Genomic DNA, 23,981 nt, shown 5'->3' with positions numbered 1-23,981 from the left:
TCGTGGTTTTAAAGAAAGTAAGGTTTTTTTTTTGTTAAATGGATGTTTGATTAAGTTTTAATTAAGTTTGTTTGCAGAAGACAGGTCTCCTTCAATACAAAGGATGTGTGTGTCAGTACCTGTTCCAGCAGGTCTTCCACCTTCCTCTGCCAACCCTCCCTGGCTGCCATCAGCTCCAGTTCTTTCTGCTGGGAGATGTGGCTCAGCGTGGCCTGTTTGTCTGCCTCATACTCCTCACTCAACTCCTCCTTCAGCAGACGCACCTCCTCCCTACACACACACACACACACACACACACACACACACACACACACACAGAGACACACACACACACACACACACACACACACACACACACACACACACACACACACACACACACACACACACACACTTAAAGGTAAAGGAAGATTTTTAGTGCGTCTTGTGAAGACCCACTGTGCTTGATTTTGTCTTGCTGAAGGATTTCTGTATAATGTTTGTCCGTATAATCGTATTTTATTTTGAAATGTGCTGTTTTCAGATTAAGTATTGGGTCGCAGGGGAACAGTCTCATATAAATTGCTTATGCGTGTGTCGGCTTCATTATCAGCTGTACCGTGCCCAAGCACACCTCTGCCAAGTGTGCCGAGGACGTTAAGTTACTTCATAAGACAATGGTTACATTGACATTTGTATATCCCCCTCTCAAGTTACCACACTCCAGAAGGGGTCAGAGCGCAGGGTCAGCCATAGTACAGCGCCCCTGGAGCAGTTTTGGGGTTAAGCGTCTTGACACAATGGTAGAGATGGTATGGCACCCTAGACGTAATACCAGCGTAATACCAGCAACCACTAATTTTACTACTAACACCCTCCTGTCCGGTGCTGGGGATCCAACCAGAGACCTCATGGTTGCTGGTCGGCCACCTTTTCCTCTAGGCCATCCTACCATCCAAGTGTACTGAGTACAAAGCGCGGCACACTGGTCAAACGACTAGACTTTAGAGGGCAAAGGTACTTGTGCACAGTACAGAATGGCCTAGTGTGAATGCGTCCTAAAGTTCCAGGCCATGAGGAAGGAGCAACAGTCACTACTTCTTTACCGCAGTGCATCTCTCCATTTCTCTTCCAAGTCGTCGGCCATCTTGTCCATCTTCTGCTTCTCCTCTGTCCTGATGGACATGACTCTGGCTTCATGCTGCTGCCTCTGGCTCTCGATCTCCTCCTGCGCGCACACACACACGTTATACACACATTATACTATCATCCCTGTTCAAGGCCACGGTAGTATGCTGCATCACAACTGCTAGCTGGATGGTTGAAAAGCAACACAGACAGACGGACAGACGGACAGACAGACAGACAGACAGACAGACAGACAGACAGACAGACAGACAGACAGACAGACAGGCAGATAGGCAGACAGACAGACAGACACACAGACGACACACAGACAGACACACACACACACCTCCCGGATACTGAATTCAGCTTTGAATACTAACTTAACAAACACATATTCAAATATTCTGTAAAAAAGGCAAGGTTCCATACCTGGAGGTCAGTGAGCAGGTTGCTGGTCTCTCTGACCCTGGATCTGGTCACGTCCAGTTCTATCTTGAGTTTGTCCTGCGTTTCCCTCAGACAGCTGATCTGGGTCTGGGCTGAACCCAGGCTCTGCTGCCCCTCCCTCACCTGCTCCTCCAGGTGAGACACCTGAAGAGACAACACAGGGTTCGGATGACATCATCGGCATGGCCCAGTGGTTCGTTATCAACCTGATGGGGTTTGGGCTACTTGGCGGCTCAAATCTAAAAAAAAAAATTTTCTGTTCTACGGTGGCCCTGAGAGCTCAACACACTGCAATTTAAGAAAACACATGCACATAGACAAAGGACAAGCAAGCGTACAGCGCCTTTTATAAATGCTGCATGTAGTGTTTCCCCTATCATTGTCTTGGGGGAAGGAGGGGAGCATTTTGAAATTTTGGCGCAACGTTTGTGGGAAATTAGGTGCTATTTATTAAATGACTTATGTTATTTATCTAATTTATGTGAACGAGAAAAGGATGCTAGTTGAAGGCCTACAGCATTGCTGTTGTACAAAAGAAAAAGTGTGCACCCCCCAAGATCAAGGCGCATTGTTATTGTTATGCAAGTTAAATTATGTCCCAAGTGTATGCCTACTGCATGCTAACTAGATTATTTGTATGTTCAGATAGTAGTATGATAGAAAAAAGAAAAGAGTATGCAAATTTTGGAATGCAGGGCTGGAAGAGTTGAGGTAACAATTTCCAACCTCCTGATTGGCCATGTTCAGCTTGGCCGAGAGCTCCTCCTTCAGGTTGTCCAGTTGTTGCTGGAGGCGGTCTCTCTGCTCCTCCATCGACAAGCGCTTGATCTCAAACTCCTGACTCAGTTTCTGGGGAGGACAGGGGGGAGAGAGAGAGGAGAAGAGAGGAGGATTTATTATTATTATTATTATTATTATTATTATTATTATTATTATTATTATTATTATTATTATTATTATTATTATTATTATTATTATAATTTAATTTAATTTAATTTAATTTAATTTAATTTAATTTAATTTAATTTAATTTAATTTAATTTAATTTAATTTAATTTAATTTAATTTAATTTAATTTTATTTAATTTAATTTTTATTTATTTATTTATTTATTTATTTTTTATTTATTTTTATTTTTTATTTTATTTTTTTTCAATAAGAGACAGTGCACATTTTGATTTGATTCGATTGAAATTTACGTCAAACAAAAAACAGACAAAATATCATACGGAAAAATAATGATGTTACACAAAATAGAAAGCATACTTAGATACATGAATGACAAATACTTGATAATTGTAACAACATGTTCGAAAAGGAGTGGGAAGAAGTATACACTTATTTAATCCCACCCCTTCTCGGTAACCATTACTATCATTTTTATTAATATTTTAATTTATTATTAACTATACGTATAACTTATATGTTATATCAAATATATACTCTATATACTTTCTCAATTGATTTTTGACACTGTGGTAGCAGATTTTGCATATGATATATCTCTGGACTCAAATGTTGGAATACTTAATAATGCAATAGTAAACATTTGCTATTATCTTGTGTAGACCATAGTGCAATGATATATTGAATGTGTTTTGGTGTAAACTGAAATGTAGATCCCTCAAATGTGAAGTGACCCAACAGACCACTCGGACAGCCACGCCTATGGTTAACTTATGCACAATTACTCTGTCTGCTCTTCTATTGTCCTAAGCTCAAACTCCTCCTATGGTTAAGTTATGTACATTAGAACTGTCTGCCTCTCAGCCTGTCTCCCCTCCGACTACTGTTAGACGCCTCCCCCCCTGGGGAGCAAATGTCCCTTAAATACATGACGTTTTAAGGAAGAATGTGTCACTCTTGCCAACACATTTCCCTGTGATTGTATTAGTGGCCTCTCCGCGGAGATTCTTGCTATATTGATTGAAAATAAACCTGATGCTATACAACATATCACTGTTTGCTTGATTTTCCCACCACAACACTGATAAACATGAGCACCAAAGTTCAACGTGTAAAATGTGCCAGATTTAGCCATTGCAGGCTCATTTTTTCACTTGGCAGGTTGATGGCAATCAAGTGTATCAGAACTGTTCACTACTACATTACTAGATAGAACTGGCCTCATCTCATCTGGCCTTAAGGAGACTGCTGTGAATTATGAATTAATATTGCACAAGCAATTTGTGGAATGATCCCACTGTATCGCCTCGGTTCAGAAACTCATTAATATCTCGCTGACAGACATTAAAGGAATACTTCACCCAAACGGAACCGGCGTTCTATCATTTATAAAATCGCTATTATAATATAATGAATTAAGTTTTTCTTCCCTCAGTCTTCCCTCAGTCTTCCCTTGGCCCCAGCTGTCCTGTTAATCCTAGCCCTACATTTTTTCCATGAGGTGTGATGTCACGCATAGGAAAATGTAGGGTTAGACAGTGAGACCATAAAACACTCTTTCTGCCTTTTCTCAGGCTAGGATGAACCCATTTAAATTTTCTTTGCACAATTATACTACATAGGATCTCAGAGTTCAATACACCTTCATATTTCCACGGGTGAAGTAGGGGAAAATGTTTAAAAAAAAACACTCTAGCTTATATAATATCTCTCTCTCTCTCTTCAACCCTCCCTCCATCCACTGTTCTCTTCAAGGGAATCTGGAAACACACATGCTCACTCACTGCGCTCGGAGGAAGGATTTTAATGTCAATGAAAATCAACTAATTAGCAGGCAGCTTCAAACGGCATCGGCTCTATGAGCTACAGAAGAGAAAAAGAGAGAGAGAGAGAGAGAGAGAGAGAGAGAGAGAGAGAGAGAGAGAGAGAGAAATGTTCTGGAAGAGTCAAAAATATGAAGAGACAGACAAGTAAAAATCCTTATTATTTCACAGTCAGAAAATAAGTTAACTTGAGCTATATTATGAAAGTGTATGTGATCCAAAAATGATTTACGGGAGGCAGATGGGAAAAGCCTGTGTTTCCCGAAGGCTACCAAACCAAAGTTGAAGCTGCATCACCCTGGTCATAACACCATTATAAATCTGACAGTCACAAATTCGTACATGTACTATACAGCACATCCTGGGGTCTCTCGCTCTTTCTCTTACACTCGCTTCCTTAAAGGTGTAGTAAGTGATTTATTTATGTTAATATAAGTGTAAAATCGCTCTTTATTCATACAGTGATCACGTATTTAGTGTGCGCGTTTCATAAAGCCGATCTCTCAGTCACCCGCTCTGCATGTAATCGGCAAATAAACTTTTCGGGGATCCCACTACTGATATCCAATCAGAAGAGAGAACGCTACAAACCGGCACCCGTCTCACTGCCGGTGCACGCACAGAGCGACAGGTCGATGAATGTTTATGCGCCTACAATGGCGGAGCAGGTAAAAATCCTTCCCCATGTCTGTTTTGATGGTTTTTATCATGTTTCATCACACTTACTTATCTGAGATGATGCTAGATAACTCGCTGCTTGAAGACCGCAGTGCATTAATGTGGTGATGTGGGGACGAGGGAGGGGACTGCTAACTGCAGTAACTGACAGGAAGTTAGCTAAAAGAACCATTCCACTTACTGAACCTTTAACAAATACATGCGCCGCCGGCATGCGATTATGTTGCAAAAACCCAAACCCAAAACCCTAACCCTGACCCAATCGCTTTTGTGGTGCCGTAAGAATCAACAATTTGTCCCTTCTACAACACTTTTCAAACTGCCAAATTGTTTGGACTTAAAAAAGTAGCAATAAATACATGGTTTGATCATTTTCAAGTTGATTTTCTAGAACATCTATAGCTGGAGATAAAAGTGAAAGGAAGTTTTGGGTGTAAGAATGAACCCACAATCTATCCTGGAAATCTCATCCTTTAGCTTAAGACGTGTTTTTCAAAGTATTGCAATTTCAACCAACGCAGTATATACTTTAGGGATTAAAGGCCTTCCAATTGTATTTCTCATTTATTTCCCCATTGACAGCTAGGGGAAGGGAGTTTAGAGTTGAGATTATTTTGTCAGATCATTCACTGCTGTGTCGTCAAAGTGCAAAAATGGTAAATGGACTATATAGCGATTTTTTGCCGATTTTGTCAGCCCCAAAGCGCTTTACCATTTCTTACCACATTCACCCATTCATACACACTCATACACCGATGGCAGTAGCTGCCATGCAAGGCGCTCTCTGAACCATCAGGAGCAATGTGGGGTTCAGTGTCTTTGCCCAGGGATGTGGCGGGTAAGCGGGGGATCGAACCTCCAACCTCCAACCCTGTACTCCAGAGGCGATCTCCCTACCCACTTTGCCACTGCCGCCCTGTACTGAAGCAAGATGCCGTGAAGACAAGCGGCTCGACAGTGAACGCTAAGTTGTGGACTGACCGTCATAAGAAGTTCCCTCTCTTCAGTCCTCTCCTGCAGGGCCTCCTCCCTCATGGCATGGTGCTTCTCCTCCATGTCCTCCAGAGCCCGGCCCTGAGCCTCTCTGAAGCCCAGGGTCTCTGCCTCGTAGTGGGCACGCAGCCTGGACAGCTCCCCCTCATAGCCCTGGTGCTCCTCACGCAGAGACTGTGTGGGAGGAGAGCAGAGGAAGATGAGGCTGTGTCCCCCCCCCCCCCCCATCAGACAGATAGACAGGGCATAAAGAAGGCTTGGTAGTATGGATGGGGCCGAGCCGATCCAATATCGATATAGAATTTCGATATGGCTGCAATATAGTTATCGGATATCGGACTGACAACTCCGATAATTTTATTTTTTTAAAGAAATCTAAAAAAAATTCACTATGAAAGAAATTTAAATTTTAAGACCATAGCTATGCGACATATCACTCGCTAATATTAGTAATTAGCAATTCAAAAGTTGAGTTCTGATGTCCTTCCTGCATTCACACAGTTCAAAGCAGTTCAGATAAACCTTGTTTCATTTTGATATGCTCTTTCAAATTTAGAATTGCTGTGTTGCTTAAGCCTTCCTAACCTTACACATAACATCACCCACCACCAAAAGAAATGTAGCCTATAATGATTATGATATCGGACAGTAACGGTATCGGACGATATAACCAAAAAACCAAGATATCGGAATCGAATCAGACTGAAAAATGGTGGATGGGTGCCTTTTTTTTCATTCTTTTTCTTTACCTTTATTTATACAGGTAAATCCCATTGAGACCGGAGACTCTTTTGCAAGGGGAGACCTGTTCCCATTTCCACGTTACCATTCCCACACCGATAGCAGGCATTACTATCGACATTCACACGAGGCGAGGCGGGTGAAGTGTCTTGCCCAAACCATGACACAAGTGGCAGGGCAGCGGGCGGGGATCGAACCTCCAACCCTTGGATCATTGACCGACCCCGCTCTACCACCTGAGCCACGGTCGCCCCCTCATAGCCTGGTACAGTACCTGCTCTAGCCTGGTGACCTGCTGCTTGTGTTGGTGGTTGGCTGCCTGGCTTTGGTTGAGCAGGTTCCCCCTCTCCTCCTCCAGCCTGCTCATCTTCTCCTGCAGCCGACTCTGCTCCGTCTCCAGGTTCCTGATGGAGGCCTCGTGGGCCATGTGGGTGGCCTGCAGAGACCCTATCTGACCTGGGACCAGTCACACACCACACAGGGCACCACTGTCAGAAATGTATTTTAACCTGAAATCACATATTTTTTTTCTATTCTACATAGGGGAAGGTGGGGTGATTTGTGCAACTTTTTACTCAAAGTGATTTTAAAGTCAGGCCTTGACAGTTATGTCTCCAACTCAAATATGTACATATATTTCAGGATGTTGTGCATCCCTGGCAATAAAAACTTTGGATCTGGAATAAACTGTTTAAGAAATATAGCTTTTGGAAAAAAAGTTGTCTTGTCGCACAAATCACCCCACGTAGTGGGGTGATTTGTGCGTCATTGTGTCACAATGACAAAGTCACCATCATCATCTTTCTGGCCATCTGAACTCTCATCAGTGGTGTCGTTAAGTGGAATTGAGATGTCACCCTCTTCTGAGCTACTGTAGACAATCACTTTCTTTTGGTGACCAGCGTATACAGCCATGCCACTGGCACAACTCTCAGAAATGTACTTTGCACTAGTTGCTCCGTGCTTGTGGAACCAACTGCCACCTGACAAATGTGATTCCCTTATTTATTTCATCATAAACATGGCGCCTTGATATTGCCTCTTGCTTTTATATCCGTCGCATCCCCTGTTTGTTTTCATACGGAGGCTCCGTCGATGTGACGTCACTTCCGGTGCGCACTGGATTGTGGGTCAGAATCGGCCAAATTAGGATGCCGTTTTCAACACTACAACTCTCGGCCGGATGTAGTAGGCATCCGGGGAATCTCTAACCATGCTGAATCTGGCCACAAGGATCGGTACATCCTAAATCTTTTTTCTACCATGCTAAATAGTAGAAAGTATGGGGATTGGAACGCAGGGTTTATTTATACAGGTAAATTCCATTGAGACCGTAGACTCATTTTCAAGGGAGACCTGTTCCCATTCCCACGTTACCATTCACACACACACACATTCATACAGCGATAGCAGGCTAACTATCGGGAGCAATTCAGGGTTCAGTGTATTGCTCAGGGACACTTCAGGGGAAATAAGTAAATGGGAAAGGGGAAATAGTGCAGTGGCCTCCATTTACTGCAGCTAGCTTCTGGATTTGTAGAGAAAACAGGATGTCACAAGCCTCCGCTCATTGTCAAGTCAAATCAACTTTATTATCAATTTCTGCAATATGTGCCAGCCATACAGAGGAATCGAAATTATGTTTTTTTTCTCTCTGACCCACGGTGCAATAAAGACAAGAGGATAAAGTAAGATAAGATGAGAATTTTGAGCCACGAAAATCTCAGTTGTAGACAAAGTGGGGGGAGGAGGGAGGGGTGTCATTAGCTCAGTCACAGCCAAATGCTTTCACATCGATCTATGGAGACTTGTGCCACACTTGTTTCACTGCTGACTTTTCGACACTTTGTCACCTGCTCCACCAGAGAAGATACAATGCTGGACTGGTGTGGTATGCAAATATGAAGCATGCAAACAGCTCCAATGCATTCATCCATCCATCCATCCATCCATCCATATATCCATCCATCCATCCATCAATCCCATCCATATATCCATCCATCCATCCATCTTTCCATCCATCCATCTATCTATTTATCCATCTATCCATCCATCCATCTGTAGTGAATGACAATAATTCCATGCACATCTTACCTAGCCTGGAAATCCAGACCCACATCTAGAATGATAGAGGGTCTGGCCACGATCAATAGACCTTCCCAACTCAAGGGGCGGCTCCTACTCGTGCATTTCAAAACACCACTGCACACAATAGGATAGCACTTCTCTCTAATGAATCTAAGATTTGAGTGCCGCTTCCAAATCGTTAAGAGTCGAGGCCAAAGCCGTTTCAAACAACGTATCCGCGGCCATCTTTGTTGTTTACTATCGGAGCTTCGACGGCGCATGTGCAGCACTGTCGTCATCCGGTTACGCCCGCCCATATCAGATAGGACGATTTGATTGGTAGCTCCGATTTTTTCCGACATACCCTGCATTCTAAATCGCATACTTTCTTTTTTCTATTCGACATACTACATCATACTAGCCTGATATCTTGAACGATAGAGGGTCTGGCCACGATCAATAGTAATTCCCAGCACAAGGGGCGGCTCATACTCGTGCATTTCAAATGCCACTGCACGCAATTGGATAGCACTTCAACCAATCAGAGCAATGAACAACGTGTTAAGCCCCGTTCATTTAGCGAACGGCGGGGTAACTGTTTAGATTAAACTTTTGCCGTGGTCGGTCGGCAAAACAGAACATTCCACTTACTTGCTAATGAAAGATTTGAGTGCCGTCTTCCAAATCGTAAAGGGTCGAGGCCAAAGCAGTCTCAAACTCAAACAACATATCCACAGCCATCTTTGATGAATACTATCATGTCTTCGACGGCGCATGCACAGCACTGTCGTCATCCGGTTACGTCCGCCCCAGAGCACCATACATAGGGCTCTGGCCCGCCCATATCAGATAGAACGATTTGATTGGTAGCTCAGGATTTCATGACATATTTAATGAGCTTCAATGGAGAGTGCCCAGGCCAACAGGCGCAGCACATTTAATTTGCCAGGCTAACATCATACTACATCCTACCTGCTTTATGGAGGATTTCAGTGGCCTGCTGTTGGACTCGCTCCCTGCTGCCCTCTAGCTCATACTCCGTGTCCTTCAGCTGCATCACCCAGATCTCCCCGTCCTGGATGGCTTCTTCCAGCTGCTTGTGTAGGTTCTGCAGCGCGCGCACACACACACACACACACACACACACACACACACACACACACACACACACACACACACACACACACACACACACACACACACACACACACACACACACACACACACACACACACACACACACACACACACACACACACACACACACACACACACACACACACACACACACACACACACACACACACACACACACACACACACACACAATCAGTGTTGGGAAGCTACAAGTGGACTGTGTTCCAAAAGCCTACTAACGTCCTACTCCTACTCATTTTGACGTCAATTTGAGTATGTTGTGGTTGTGTATGCGCGTTTGTGTAGACGAGAAAAATGCCCGGATGAGTACTTACTTCCAGCAATATATTTGTGTATGGATCGATAGGTTTACTTTTCCTACTCAACCGCCCCACAATGCATTGCGTCTTTTCAAACAACATTTTTATAAAAAAAAAAATTATTCTTTTTTGGTTCTGTTATGATTCAGTGTAAACGGTCCGACGAACCTCGCATACACAATCGATTGGTGATAGTTAAGTCGACAGTATGTAGTATATGCATGTTGAGTATGTAGGAGAGGTAGGACATTAGTAGGGTTTTTCCCAACACAGCCAGTGTAAGCATTGGTCCTAAACAGAAAATACGTGATCCACCCATTGACCCACGTGTCCAATCCACCCACACACACTTTGATAGTCCCCTCTGCGTTGGCCAGCGAGGTCTGCAGGCGGTTGGTCTTGTCGCGGTTCTCTCTGGCCTCCTCCTGGGCTTTCTGCAGCTCACTCCTCAGCTTGGAGAGCGAGCGCTGCAAAGCCACCTCCTGGGCCTGGAACTCCTTACGAAGCTCCACCTTAACACAAGCAGGGGGTTACATTAAAAGGGACACTGTGTAACATTTTATTATTAGCTAAAAATCAATATCCTCATTCATAAAATATGTCCTCATTGGTGTAAAATCACCTCTGCCAATAATCTGAATGATCCTCCTGAGCGGAGAATTACAAATATTAATATTACATTTTGTACATTGAGCGGGTAGGTCTCGTGGAGGAATCCATGTTGGTTGGAATGTCATCAGGTGCATTGTTTAGAATTTAGAATTGTTCTTGTCCTTAAAGGCCACTGTAGCTTCTGTTATTATTCAAAAGGGGTCGGGTTACCCAGGGAGCGTTGCATTCTAGAACTTTGTAGAACTTTCTTGATGATGTCATATTACACACTACACCTTTACTATCTTTTTTTATAATTTTTAATTTTTGTTTTATTCCGGTTCTGTTTTTGTTTTTTTCTTTCCTGTTTTTTTATATTGGTTTGTGTGTGTTAAACAACTGCAATAAATATAAATATATATATTGTGTATGTAACTAGGATTCTTGTGCTTAACACTCTGTTAACCTCTTAAGCCCTAGGCCTCTGGCTCAGGATTCCGCTCGAAAATGACATGGCCATATTGAATAGAGTATATCTCTGCAACTACAAGGTCTATATGAATAATCTTGGTATCATAATAAAGGTAACACTTGTGAGATTGCTGAGAAGGTGTAAGCATAAGTATAGATGTTACTGGGTCAGAGTAAATGAAGATGGAACACAGCATAAACAAAAGATTTAATTTCCGCCTAACAGAACTGTACACTTTTGTGAGTGAATATCCCCTTTGAAACATGCAGTTGCAGCCCAAAACCTCCAGAAAATAATAGCAAACAATCTGAATATTACCTGTGCCAAGAATGGTGCTAATAAAGTAAAGCAGAGCAAAGTTAGAGAGGTTTTAGTAGAGAAATTTTTCAGGCGGAAATTAGCCACCCATCTAAATACTGTTCTAAAAACAGTTTTGGCTTTGTTTTGAAAAATAAACCAGACCTATATACATTTTCCCATTCAAAGAACACCATACAAAGGAACTGAAGTTTATCTCCAACTGGAGCAGATTTAATAAATAGCCAATAATATAGGTAATCTGATTACTGCTGCTGTCCGGATCCAGTTCTCGCTGCTGTCTTCCTCCTCCGACGGTGAGTTGACAGGACTAAACCGGGTGCCGCTGTCGATATGTAGTAGGCTATGTCTAGTCTCTAGTAGCTCCAAAACTGTGAACCATTTGGTTTTATTCCTGTCTGCCGTTATTCCTTGTGGTGGTGTGCGGAAGAAAATGGCAAGACAACCAACACAAATTGTCTATTATCTAAATAGTCGAAAACCGCTGTTTTGTTACGGAGCTGTCAATTTTCGCGGGGCTGTCAATCACCCGCAACGTCTTCATTCAATCCATTGGTCAATGTGGATGATCCGTCAGAGCCAATAGGATCGAGATACAGACCCCAGATACACGACAACAACACTTATCCGCCAATCACAAGGAGGCAACACTGTGTTCATATGACTTGCTGTTTGTATCGTTAGCATGAAGTAGCATAATCGCTAGCGCCGATTTTTTCGGACATGAGCCGTTAGCGTCTTTTGTTTCTACCTGCTCATTTAGTTGCTTGGTGTCAGACTTGTGTTTCGATTAGGTCAAAATAAATATCATGAGCTTTTAGCCGAGATACTTTCCGTTAAGTGGGTGTGCTTCATGATATGTTGCTACATGGTTAGCATGCCCTTATATGGTGTATGTTGCGAAAAGCGCAGCTGCCCCCGGTACCGGGGGCTCTCGGGCGGAAGAGGTTAATGCAGCCGTAGTTACATACGTAATCGAACCACCGACCCTGTGGTTGAGTGGTCGAGCACCCTACCCACTTCACCACAGCCGCCCCTATTCCTGAAAATATTTAATACATAAAGGGCGGCTAATGCTAGTGCAGTGTCGATGTAACCGGTTAGCTTTGAAGGAAAGCTCCTTGAAACATAGGCTGCATTCCAATCCCCATACTTTCTGCTATTTAGTGTGGTAGAAAAAAATAGATTTAGGATGTCCCATTTCTTGTGGTCAGATTTAGTATGCTTAAAAATACCCGGATGTCCTACTTCATCCGACTGAGATTTTTAGCGTTGAAAAACAGCATGCTATTTGAGCGATTCTGACCCACAATCCAGTGCGCAACCGGACGTGACGTCACATCGACGGAGCCTCTGTATGAAAACAAAACAGGGGATGCGACGGATATAAAAGCAAGAGGCAAGATCAAGGCGCAATGTTATGATAAAAGTAGTAAAAAGTATGTCCCGAGTGTATGCCTATACTGCATGCTAACTAGATTACATTTATGGTCAGATGTAGTATGTGGGTGTTAGGTTTGGATCACATGGATATTGTCTGGTTGTACCTCAGTCCTCTTCCAGGCTAGCAGGTTCTCTGTAGTGAGCTGGTGTGTTCTCCTCATGGCCTCCAGTTCTCTCTCATAGTACTCCTGGGCTTTAGCTAGCTTAGCTTCATACTCCTCCACCAGACCCATCTTATCCCTGGTTAAGTCCTCCAGACGTGACATCAAAGCCTCCACCTACACACACACACACGGTCGCATATTATTTTTATACTTTACTAGGATCAAAAATTAATCTGACAGTTAATTTGTAGACACACATTAGAGAGCATGGCTTTGTGCTCTGATGAAATGTATTTACATTTTAGTAACACTACAATAAAAGTACATTAATTAACTGTTATATGATGCTAAGTTAATGCTATTAATGAGTAGTTCATGTGTGGTTAATGCCTATTAAGCATTAAGTAAGTGTTAATGCTTAGTTATTTACGGTTAGTTAATGCTTTGTTAACTTAGTGAAGCGTTAATATAACAGTTAGTGCTTTGTGTTCACTAAGCATTAACTAAGCATTTATTAACAGTTTGGTAATGCTTAGTAAATGCTACTTAAGCTTTAATTAAGCCTTAACCAGCAGTTCATTAATGTACCCCTTATTGTAAAGTGTTACCAAGCCATCATCTCTCTCTCTCTCTCTCTCTCTCTCTCTCTCTCTCTCTCTCTCTCTCTCTCTCTCTCTCTCTCACAGCCCATACCTCTTGTCTATGGAGCTCGGCCAGTTTCTCCTGGTCTTCGCTGGAGGTGGCGCTCTGGTTGTGTTGGTTGTGGACCAGCTCCTCCACCTCGTGCCTGTGGCTGGCCCGCAACTCCTCGAGCACCCGGCGTTTGTCAGCGTCAAACTGGGCCTGGGCCTGGCTGAACGACCGCAGCTTCTCCTCAAAGTCACGACGCATCTCCTCCACCTGTTTTCATAGCAAACAAAAACAATAAAAGCTGTGGTCTATGTATGTAGTATGGTAGAAAAAAAGATTCCCTGCGTTCCAAATCACATACTCTTTCTTTTTACTACACTACATACTAAAGTACAGAAGAGTTTTAGGGCCACAGGAGAGAAATCAGATAAGGAAGATTTTTTTTCATTATGTCAAGAAATGTCAATAATAAAGACGAATACTTCAAAATGCTATTGGAGTTAGTAGGGCATTTATGTATTTTCAGCATACTACAACTGACGTGCATGTATTTGGGACATCCTAAATCTTTTTCTGGCGTACTAAATAGTATGGGGATTGGAACGCAGGGGATGTCTTAGGATTTAAGATGTCCAAATTTTTCTCGTGGTCAGATGTAGTATGGTTAGAAAAATACCCCGATGTCTACTACAGTACATTCGGGACGAGATTTTTTTTAGCGTTGAAAACATGAGTGCTGTTCGGGCGATTCTGACCCACAATCCAGTGCACACCGGAAGTGACGTCACATCGACGGAGCCTCCGTATGAAAGCAACCAGGGGACACGACGGATATAAAAGCAAGAGGCAAGATCAAGGCGCAATGTTATGATGAAATAAATAAGTAAAAGTATGTCCCAATAGTATGCCTACTGCATCCTAACTAGATTAGTTTTATGGTCAGATGTAGTATGTAGAATAGAAAAAAGAAAAAATGTGATTTGGAAAGCAGGGATATTCTATTCTCTTTGCATCCTCTATAGATTTCCCTGTGTTAAGCTTAAGGTTCACAGCGCCTCTTGAATGTCCCTTATGATGAACAAGGTGCAAAACATCTGTGTGTGTGTGTGTGTGTGTGTGTGTGTGTGTGTGTGTGTGTGTGTGTGCGTGTGCGTGTGTGTAAAAGCCCGCCCTCTCTTACCTCTCTGCTCATAGACACCACTCTCTGTGTGTGTTGGGCCTCGGTGCACAGCTGGGAATCCTCCATTCTCTGTCTGTACATCTCGAACTCTGCTAGCGCCTGACGGTCACACAAACAGAACACACACACGCTCAATAGCCTTACAATGTTATTGGATGCAGTGCAAACAACTAGCATAGTGTTAGCTTACACATGGCTGGGCATAGGACTATTTTACCAGTAAATGCACATGTACTGATGTGGATTGTTGGTCTCTGAGATTTTTGCAGATGACGTGTGAATGTCGATAGTAAGGTAAGTAATTTGGTGTATGAATGTGTGTGTGAATGGTAACGTGGGAATGGGAACAGGTCTCCCTTGCAAAAGAGTCTCCGGTCTCAATGGAATTTACCTGTATAAAAAAAACTGTAACAGTTAGGGGTGTGAACGTTCGCATGACTGTCTAAACGGACGCACGGTTTCAATTGCGATTGTTTTTCGTGTACATGTTTAACCGTTCCATATGGGGGGGGTGTCTGCAGTGCTGGCTGATACACACACGCGCGCGCGCGCACACACACACACACACACACACACACACACACACACACACACACACACACACACACACACACACACACACACACACACACACACACGAGCACACACGAGCACACACGAGCACACACACACAGAACAGCGGTGAATAATGTAAATAATCTTCCTCATATTGCACATTGAAATTATTTTACTTCTTTTATTTTTATTTGATACATACCGTTTTGTTTTGCCTTACCTTTTGAACTATTTAGAATGTACTTTTTTGTAAATATTACTTATCTTCTTTTTACCAAATTGTATCCTTTTGTTCTTAGTTAAGTTATTAGTAAATGGTTACATTGAAATTTGTCTTTTCCCCCTCTCAAGTTACCACACTCCAGAGGGGGTCAGAGCGCAGGGTCAGCTATAGTACAGCGCCCCTTGGAGCAGTTTTGGGGTTAAGTGTCTTGCTCAAGGACACAATGGTAAAGATGGTGGCCACCGTAGACGTAATACCAGCCACTACTAGTATTGCTACTAACACCCTCCTGTCCGGTGCCGGGGATCCAACCAGCGACCTCATGGTTACTGGTCGGCCACCTTTTCCTCTAGGCCATCCATACCATAGAATTCTCATCTTATCTTATTTGATCCTTGCGTAAGCACACTTACATTGAGTGCACTTTATTATCCCTACAGTACACTTACTTATTGGCGCAGTGCTCTCATTTCTACAGTGCACTGTCACAACTGCTGTCGCGCACCTACCGGAAATGACTTTTTGCATTTTGACGGTTCTTCTTCGGTGGTACCGATAGCCAAAACAGGCACGTTAGTAGTGTAGTTGTACGGAAAAACAAAACAAATGTGCGATTTAACTTTTTGTAGAGCGCGTCCGTCTCCATGGTTGCTTCAAGCTCCTCTATTTTGATTTGAATGTTCCGCCCTCTCTCTGCTACGTGGGCAAGATGGCGGACGTTGAGTGTGGAAAGCGTCCATCGCCATCGGTCCCACTCTCAAGTTTTGGACCGTTTTGAGTGCACGACCGAGGAATTTACAGTGCGCTGCGTTTTGACACACTCCGGTTTTTGCGCAAAGTGCACTCAAAAAAATAATCCTGCGTTCCGAATCGCATACTTTCAACTATATAGTATGGTAGAAAAAAGATTTAGGATGTCTCGATTCTTGTGGCCAGATTTAGGATGGTTAGAAGTACCCCGGATGTCCTACTTCATCCAGCCAAGATTGTTAGTGTTGAAAACTGCATCCTATTTGGGCGATTCTGACCCACAATCCGGGGATGAGACGGATATAAAAGCAAGAGGCGAGATCAAGGCGTGATGTTAGGATGGGATTACAGGATGGGAGGTACCTGTCTCTTCATGTGTTCCTGGAGCTCCACAGATTCCTCCAGGGTGGCCAGCCTGCGCCTAAGGTCTGCCTCGTCCGTCATCTTGCTCTTGTACTGAAGGATCTTGTCTCTGGTCTCCGTCACAATGTGTTCAACCTGGAACAACAGAAATGAGAATGAAGTGATTTTAGCACAGAAACACCCTCAAATCAAAAGTTTTTGGCCAGATAAAAAGGAGAAGTAAGTGATTTATTTATGTTAATATGAGTGTTAAATCGCTCGTTATGCATACAGTGATCACTTGTATAGTGTGCGCGTTTCGTAAAGCCGATCTCTCAGTCACCCGCTCTGCATGTAATCGGCAAATATATTTTCTCAACGGGGATCCCCACTACCAATCAGAAGAGAGAACGCTACAAACCCGTCTCTCTGCCGGTGCACGTGCAGAGCGACAGATGGGTGAATGTGTCTGTTTTGATGGTTTTTGTCATGTTTTATCACACTTATGGATCTGAGATGATGCTAGATAACTCGCTGCTTGAAGACCACAGTGCATTAATGTGGTGACGTAGGGACCAGGGAGGGGACTGCTAACTGCAGTAACAGACAGGAAGTTAGCAGGGCTGGACTGGGACAAAAAATCGGCCCTGGCATTTTTGGCCATGGCAGCCCACCATGATTATTTATACGATATGTGGAGGCAGGGGCGTTGCTCCAAATTCTGGGCCCCTATACAGGAAGTCCTGATGGGCCCTCTGAGAGGCGGTCTTACAATACAAACATGTAAAAGCTATGTTTGTCTATAGTCCAAAACGTATGAGTGACTGGTCCCTCTCTGAGCTAGATAACAACACAATGTTTCTATTGATGAATTACCAAATCATTACGCGTACTTGAACACAACCCCTGGTCTAATGACTCTTAATAACCATGCACACACACAGTGTTTCTCACAGGAATTTGGGAGACTGTGTCGTGGACCCTGGACCTTCTAGGGGGTTCCGGGGGAATGCTCCCCCGGAAGATTTTTTTTCAAATGTTAAAGTAAAATTCATCAATCTGGTGCACTTTGAGGAGAAAACTAAGGCTAAATCAACTGTTTCCTATGTAAGCTATTTAGTACTATTTTCTGTACGGCCCTGAACGTAACTGACCATCGTCAGATGCTCATAATTACCGAGTAGAAGTTGAATGCATGATAAATACAATTTAATGCAGCCTCTGAATGGGCGGCCCTCTGCTGTGTGTGTGTTTGGGCCAGGCCCAGCCTAGAACCACTCATAATGAGTAATGGCCTGGGACAAAGTTTTATTTAACTTTCAGGTGAAGTTGACAGCCTGCATGCACAATTATATGTCCATGGCACTCCCGAGAGGGAAGGGCCCTCGGCTGTGTGACTTGGCCGGGCCGGGCCGAGTCACACAGCCGAGGGTCCATAAAAAAAATAAGAAATTAAACGCTTGACAACAAGGGTACATTAATTAACTGTTAGTTTATGCAAAGTAAATGCATACTAAACATTACATCGTCAAGCATTAATAAATGCTAAGGAAATGCTTGATACGCCTTAACTAAGCATTTACTAATGGTTTCGCTAAGTTAATGCTTAACTTTTGTGTCGAAATCGTCACTGTGGAAAGTGGCCCTAAATGTCACCACAACATTTAAGTTGACACTTAAGTCAAAGTCAAAATTATTTCTAGAGCACATTTAAAAACGACATCAGTTGACCAAAGTGCTGTACAAGATACAAAATAACATAGAAGATACATGAGAAAAAAAGTTAGGAGTGTCAAAGACTCAACTTTTGTTAAAGCTGAGGTGGAGGACAGTCCCAACAGCCAATAAGAACAGAGAATCGGAACCTCACTCTGATTGGTCAAAGTGTACAGCTCATGTTAACTTTGACCAATCAGAAATCATATACCCCAGCTTTAAATGCCAATGCAACAAAAGTGAGCCTTCAGCAACGTATTAAACTGGTACACTAACTAGGGCTGCAACGATACAAAAAATCACGATTCGATTTGTATAACGATTTTTAACCCACGATTCCATACGTACAACGATTTATGAAATTTAAAAAAAGCATTTTATTAATGTATTAATGTAACATTTAATAAACAAATAAACCTGAACAGATGTGAACACCAATAACAAAATAACAGGAACAGGAATAAATAAATAACCAAAGATGTAACATTTCTCTCTTCTTTCTAACAAAATAACACTGTTGAAAAATAAATATATTGAACTGTGCTGTAAACCAGAAATCAAGTAATAATAATATATGTGTGTCCATTACCTCATCCTCGTGGGCTTCTTTCAGAGAATCTATCTCCTCCTCGTGCTCATCGTTTTTGGTGTTGAGAGCGTAGATGACCTGCAGACAGGCAGAGAGTGAGACAGGTTAGGTCTGTATGAGTGCATCAGAATCTACGTGAATAACATAAGACTCTCCATGCGTTCCGAATCGCATACGTTCTACTATATAGTATGGTAGAAAAAAGATTTAGGATGTCCCGATTCTTGTGGCCAGATTTAGGATGGTTAGAAGTACCCGGATGTCCTACTTCATCCGGCCAAGATTGCGCACATAAAGTGGCGTCACATCGACGAAGCCTCCGTATGAAAACAAACGGGGATGCGCCGGATATAAAAGCAAGAGGCAAGATTAAGGCGCAATGTTATGATGAAATAAAACAGTAAAAGTATGTCCCAATAGTATGCCTACTGCATCCTAACTAGATTATTTTTATCGTCGGATGTAGTATGTAGAATAGAAAAAAGAAAGAGTATGAGATTCGGAACGCACAGAAAGACACACACAATTTAAAAAGTGACACATCCTAATTTTTTTTTTTCACCTAGACACACGCATCTGCTCTCTTACATGCACGCATGCTCGTACACGGACACACACACACACACACACACACACACACACACCCTTGACTATTTTTAGTGCGTTTGTGTTTTCTATTTTCTTTCTGAACATAGGCTGTGTGATTTGTGTATCCGTTGTATATTTGTGTGAGTGAGTCACGCTTGTGTAGTTGTTATGTCTTCCTTTATTCCTGTTGGGGGGCCTGAAAAATACCTTATTATAAATCTGGTGCACATAGGTAAAGTGTGGATATGGTTTTGATGCTTTTTTTTCAAATTATCTATCATTAAAAATTAACTATTGATAAAGAAACAAGAACGATATACAAGTCATCCTGACTGTTATATATGCTGTCTCTCTGTCTGTCTGTTGTCTCTCTGTCTGTCTCTCTGTCTGTCTGTTGTCTCTCTGTCTGTCTGTTGTCTCTGTCTGTCTGTCTCTCTGTCTGTCTCTCTGTCTGTCTGTTGTCTCTGTCTGTTGTCTCTCTGTCTGTCTCTCTGTCTGTCTGTTGTCTCTGTCTGTCTGTCTCTCTGTCTGTCTATTGTCTCTGTCTGTTGTCTCTCTGTCTGTCTCTCTGTCTGTCTGTTGTCTCTGTCTGTCTGTCTGTTGTCTCTGTCTGTTGTCTCTCTGTCTGTCTTTCTGTCTGTTGTCTCTCTGTCTGTCTGTTGTCTCTCTGTCTGTTGTCTCTCTGTCTGTCTCTCTGTCTGTCTGTTGTCTCTCTGTCTGTCTGTTGTCTCTCTGTCTGTTGTCTCTCTGTCTGTCTCTCTGTCTGTCTGTCTGTCTCTCTGTCTGTCTCTCTGTCTGTCTGTTGTCTCTCTGTCTGTCTTTCTGTCTGTCTGTTGTCTCTCTGTCTGTTGTCTCTCTGTCTGTTGTCTCTCTGTCTGTCTTTCTGTCTGTCTGTTGTCTCTCTGTCTGTCTGTTGTCTCTCCGTCTGTTGTCTCTCTGTCTGTCTCTCTGTCTGTCTGTTGTCTCCCTGTCTGTTGTCCTCCCTTATTCCTGAATGATCGTTTAACTGCTTTCTTTTACAGTTGATACACCGTTAACAAAGACAAAAAGCCTTCCAAATTCTGTCAAACCACCCCGCTGCCAGCTCAAATCTTCCACCACAGTAAAGGACTTTAGTATCCCTTTATCGTTGTCTTCAGGTGGGACTATACAGACGCAGCTCTGCTAAGACCTGTGCATCCTCCAGCATTACATAACTTTCCCAAGCAATGGCAGCCCTGCTGTGATATCTGAGAAATGGTTTAGGCAGCAAGGGGGGGGGGGGGGGGGGGCGATACTTAATTACAACACTGGGCATGTGGAACAATCTTGTTTATCTGTGTAATGATTCAAAGAACAGCAAATGCACATGCACGCACACACACACTGTCTCTCGCTCACACACACACACACACACACACACACACACACACACACACACACACACACACAGGGGAGATCACAACAGAACACAAACTCTGACTAGCTAATGTTTAAAATGATTGACCAATATCTAACACTGCCCAAGAGCAGTGACTTATGCTTACTGACATACTAACTCAAATATCATTTGGAATCGAGCTCCCGACCTGCACGCAAATGTAAATGTAGAAAAACACATTCAAAATTCCAGCACATCCCTCGTCTCTAACCGTCCCATCCTCCCCGACGCACCTTACGTCAACCTGCTGTGAATAAAGCGGCAGCATCCTACTACTATACCTCACGCACTCATTCACACACACATACTAACTCACCTTGGTCAGCTGGGCGATTTTCTTGCTCATCTTGAAATGCAGGTCCTGAGAGTAGTTCAGCGCCAAAGTCCCTTCGTAAAACATATTGGACGCCGTAGGAGAGGGGGTATATTTGGGGTTGCTGCTAGTGTAGGTGTTGTACGGAGGCTGCCAGCCTGCCCCCGACGCCATTTTCAGCGGGGGAATGACACCAAAACACGCTCTAAATTGGAATTAAATAGAGCGGTGCTATGCGTCAAAGCCCGCCATTGTTGTGTTCGATAGCTAATCCTTGATTTCAGCTGGCTGGGGGAGAATGACAGGGAGCAAACAGGGGGAGCAAAGGGGCGCGAGAGCATCCGCAACGTGAACGAGCGCGCGGAAGGATGAGAGCGACGGAGGCGCGCGCCAGATGCTCCAGCAAAGCCAACAGCGCGCGCTCAGTCAGGTCCCATTGGTTTACGCTTTAATGCAGCTGTGTATGGCAGGCAGCGGCTGTTTTCAGTGGTGAAAGACGTCAACAGCATCATGAGCTGAGTAGTTCATGGCTGTCGGAAATATGGGTGTTTGGACTTGTAACGTCGTAGCCAAATAATGATTCAAATACAATCCCGCCTGCATATTTGAGCTTAAACGTTCAAATCAAATCAATGGATGTATTAAAATAAATGTATATGAGTAAGAGGAAGTGATTAAAATAAATGTATCCTATTATAAGAAGAATAAAACAGATAAATCAATCAAAAAATAAAAGAGACTAGAAAAATGAATGAAATTTAATTATAACATGTAAGTCAAAATTAATTAATGATAGACAATTATAATACTATAAATACATACTTGGGCTATATATAGGGTGAATACTGGCATCTTGGGACAATGCATCTTGGGACAGTTAAGCTTAATCTTGTTTTTCTTTTAATGAATAATATTTTATTTCTAAAATTCTACACTGAGCCAATCATGAGAAAGTTTGGAATGAAAACATATTGGTTATGTGGTCATGACATCACTTTTGGTGGCATGGTCTAGCCATATTCAACAGCATTGCAGTGAATTTAGATGAAAAGTCAAATTACGTTTTCTTGTAAATGATGTTAAGATCATAAAAATCTAACACATGTATGGATGTTTGTAATGTGTATATATTATGTTAGGTAATAGAGTGGTCAATCAGAATTTAAAAAAATAATGTTCAGATCAATCTTATTTTCTGTTAAAAATGTGATTTTACTGGCATCATGGGACACAGTGATTCAAGTCATTTTAATGGGGAATTTTGTCCTCATACATTTAGATGGTAAAATTTGCAAATCGATTATTCCAAATAGCTTTTATTTAAAAAAAATCGGTTTATATTAGCTAGCAAGCAATAGCATCACATTTATCATTAGCACTGCCAGCTAGCTCAATGGTAGTTTTAGTGAATATTTGTTGAGTTAATTTTTTTTGATTTTCCTAGGCATTATAGCTCAACAATGATTAAGATAATCTGTTGCACCCTTCCTTTGAGATTAAAGTGCTTTTTATTTGAATTGCTACTGTTTTATTACTTCAATTTGATGTGTTTTAAGTGTCCCAAGATGCCAATAACAGGTGTCCCAAGATGACAGTAATGCCTTGAAAAATGTTTTTTTGGGTCAATGTGTGTTTGCTGAAGAGTCATTCATCCTGTGTTTAATTTTGACTTATTTTTTCTTCTCTGTTGTATAGTAGAGATCTCAAGCTGTTTAGAATGGTATCATGTGATTGGAAAAGACCTTTGAATCATACTTAAAACTTCCACAAGACATATATTTTCGGAAAGTGTCCCAAGATGCCTGTATTCACCCTACATATAAATAAATAAAATAAAATGAAAATGTTCGTAGGTATAGTGAGATTGTAAAACAAGTAAAAGGCAATATAATTAAAACCAGTCAATGAGATTTAGTTAAAAGCCAAGCTAAAAAGGTGGGTCTAAAGTCTTCATTTAAAAATATGAACACTAAACGTTAAAATCGCCCGTTGTCTGTACATGGATTCATATTCGAGGTAGTGTTGTGGTGGCCTTTTGTGACAACAACGAAGCCTTCCATTTTATTTAAGCACAATGTTTTTATAATTAAAGGCTAATATAGGCTCATATTGTTATCATTTTTATCTCATTATTATTTATAATATGTTATTTTTGTATTAAATCTCAAGGCATTGCTGTCCTGAAATGATGTTTGACCAATGCTGTTTGCATAGGCCTACGTTTTAGAAGTAACCTATATAAGAAGATATCGTTTTAACTGAGATTAGCCAATTTTATTTTTGTGTGTGAAAGTGGTATTGTGCTTATGCGGTTATAGTGTAATGTTTTGATCTGATGTAGAAACCTGTACAGTCACACACACACACACACACACACACACACACACACACACACACACACACACACACACAAAGACATGTATCAATACATAACACAATGCAGAACAATCAAAGTGTAGGGATTAGGCTACTATGGATTTAGATTTAACAAGCAGAGAATTAGTGTTAAATATATGAACCAAATTATT

At 42.2% G+C, this 23,981-nt stretch overlaps 1 protein-coding gene across 1 annotated transcript in view; it reads right to left on the bottom strand.

Annotated features, from left to right (window-relative positions):
• LOC307269633 (protein FAM184A-like) overlaps positions 1-21,627 on the bottom strand; it is a gene marked incomplete at both ends in the record, with an annotated part of 31,873 nt that extends 10,246 nt beyond the window's left edge. Inside the window, 14 exons of the mRNA XM_080052630.1 lie at positions 120-270; positions 1,086-1,207; positions 1,537-1,698; positions 2,281-2,403; positions 5,943-6,128; positions 6,970-7,151; positions 9,735-9,870; positions 10,570-10,731; positions 13,148-13,321; positions 13,841-14,047; positions 14,958-15,056; positions 16,849-16,983; positions 19,133-19,210; positions 21,457-21,627. Coding sequence (XP_079908756.1) covers positions 120-270; positions 1,086-1,207; positions 1,537-1,698; positions 2,281-2,403; positions 5,943-6,128; positions 6,970-7,151; positions 9,735-9,870; positions 10,570-10,731; positions 13,148-13,321; positions 13,841-14,047; positions 14,958-15,056; positions 16,849-16,983; positions 19,133-19,210; positions 21,457-21,627 — 2,088 coding nt within the window. The remainder of the gene's footprint in view (positions 1-119; positions 271-1,085; positions 1,208-1,536; positions 1,699-2,280; positions 2,404-5,942; positions 6,129-6,969; positions 7,152-9,734; positions 9,871-10,569; positions 10,732-13,147; positions 13,322-13,840; positions 14,048-14,957; positions 15,057-16,848; positions 16,984-19,132; positions 19,211-21,456) is intronic.
• Between the last annotated feature and the right edge of the window lie 2,354 nt (positions 21,628-23,981).

Source organism: Ammodytes marinus (assembly GCF_949987685.1).
Source record: "Ammodytes marinus genome assembly, chromosome: 24".
Classification (NCBI taxonomy): domain Eukaryota; kingdom Metazoa; phylum Chordata; class Actinopteri; order Uranoscopiformes; family Ammodytidae; genus Ammodytes; species Ammodytes marinus.
Note: the sequence above shows the minus strand (reverse complement) of the source record. Positions and strands in the feature narration are given on the sequence as shown.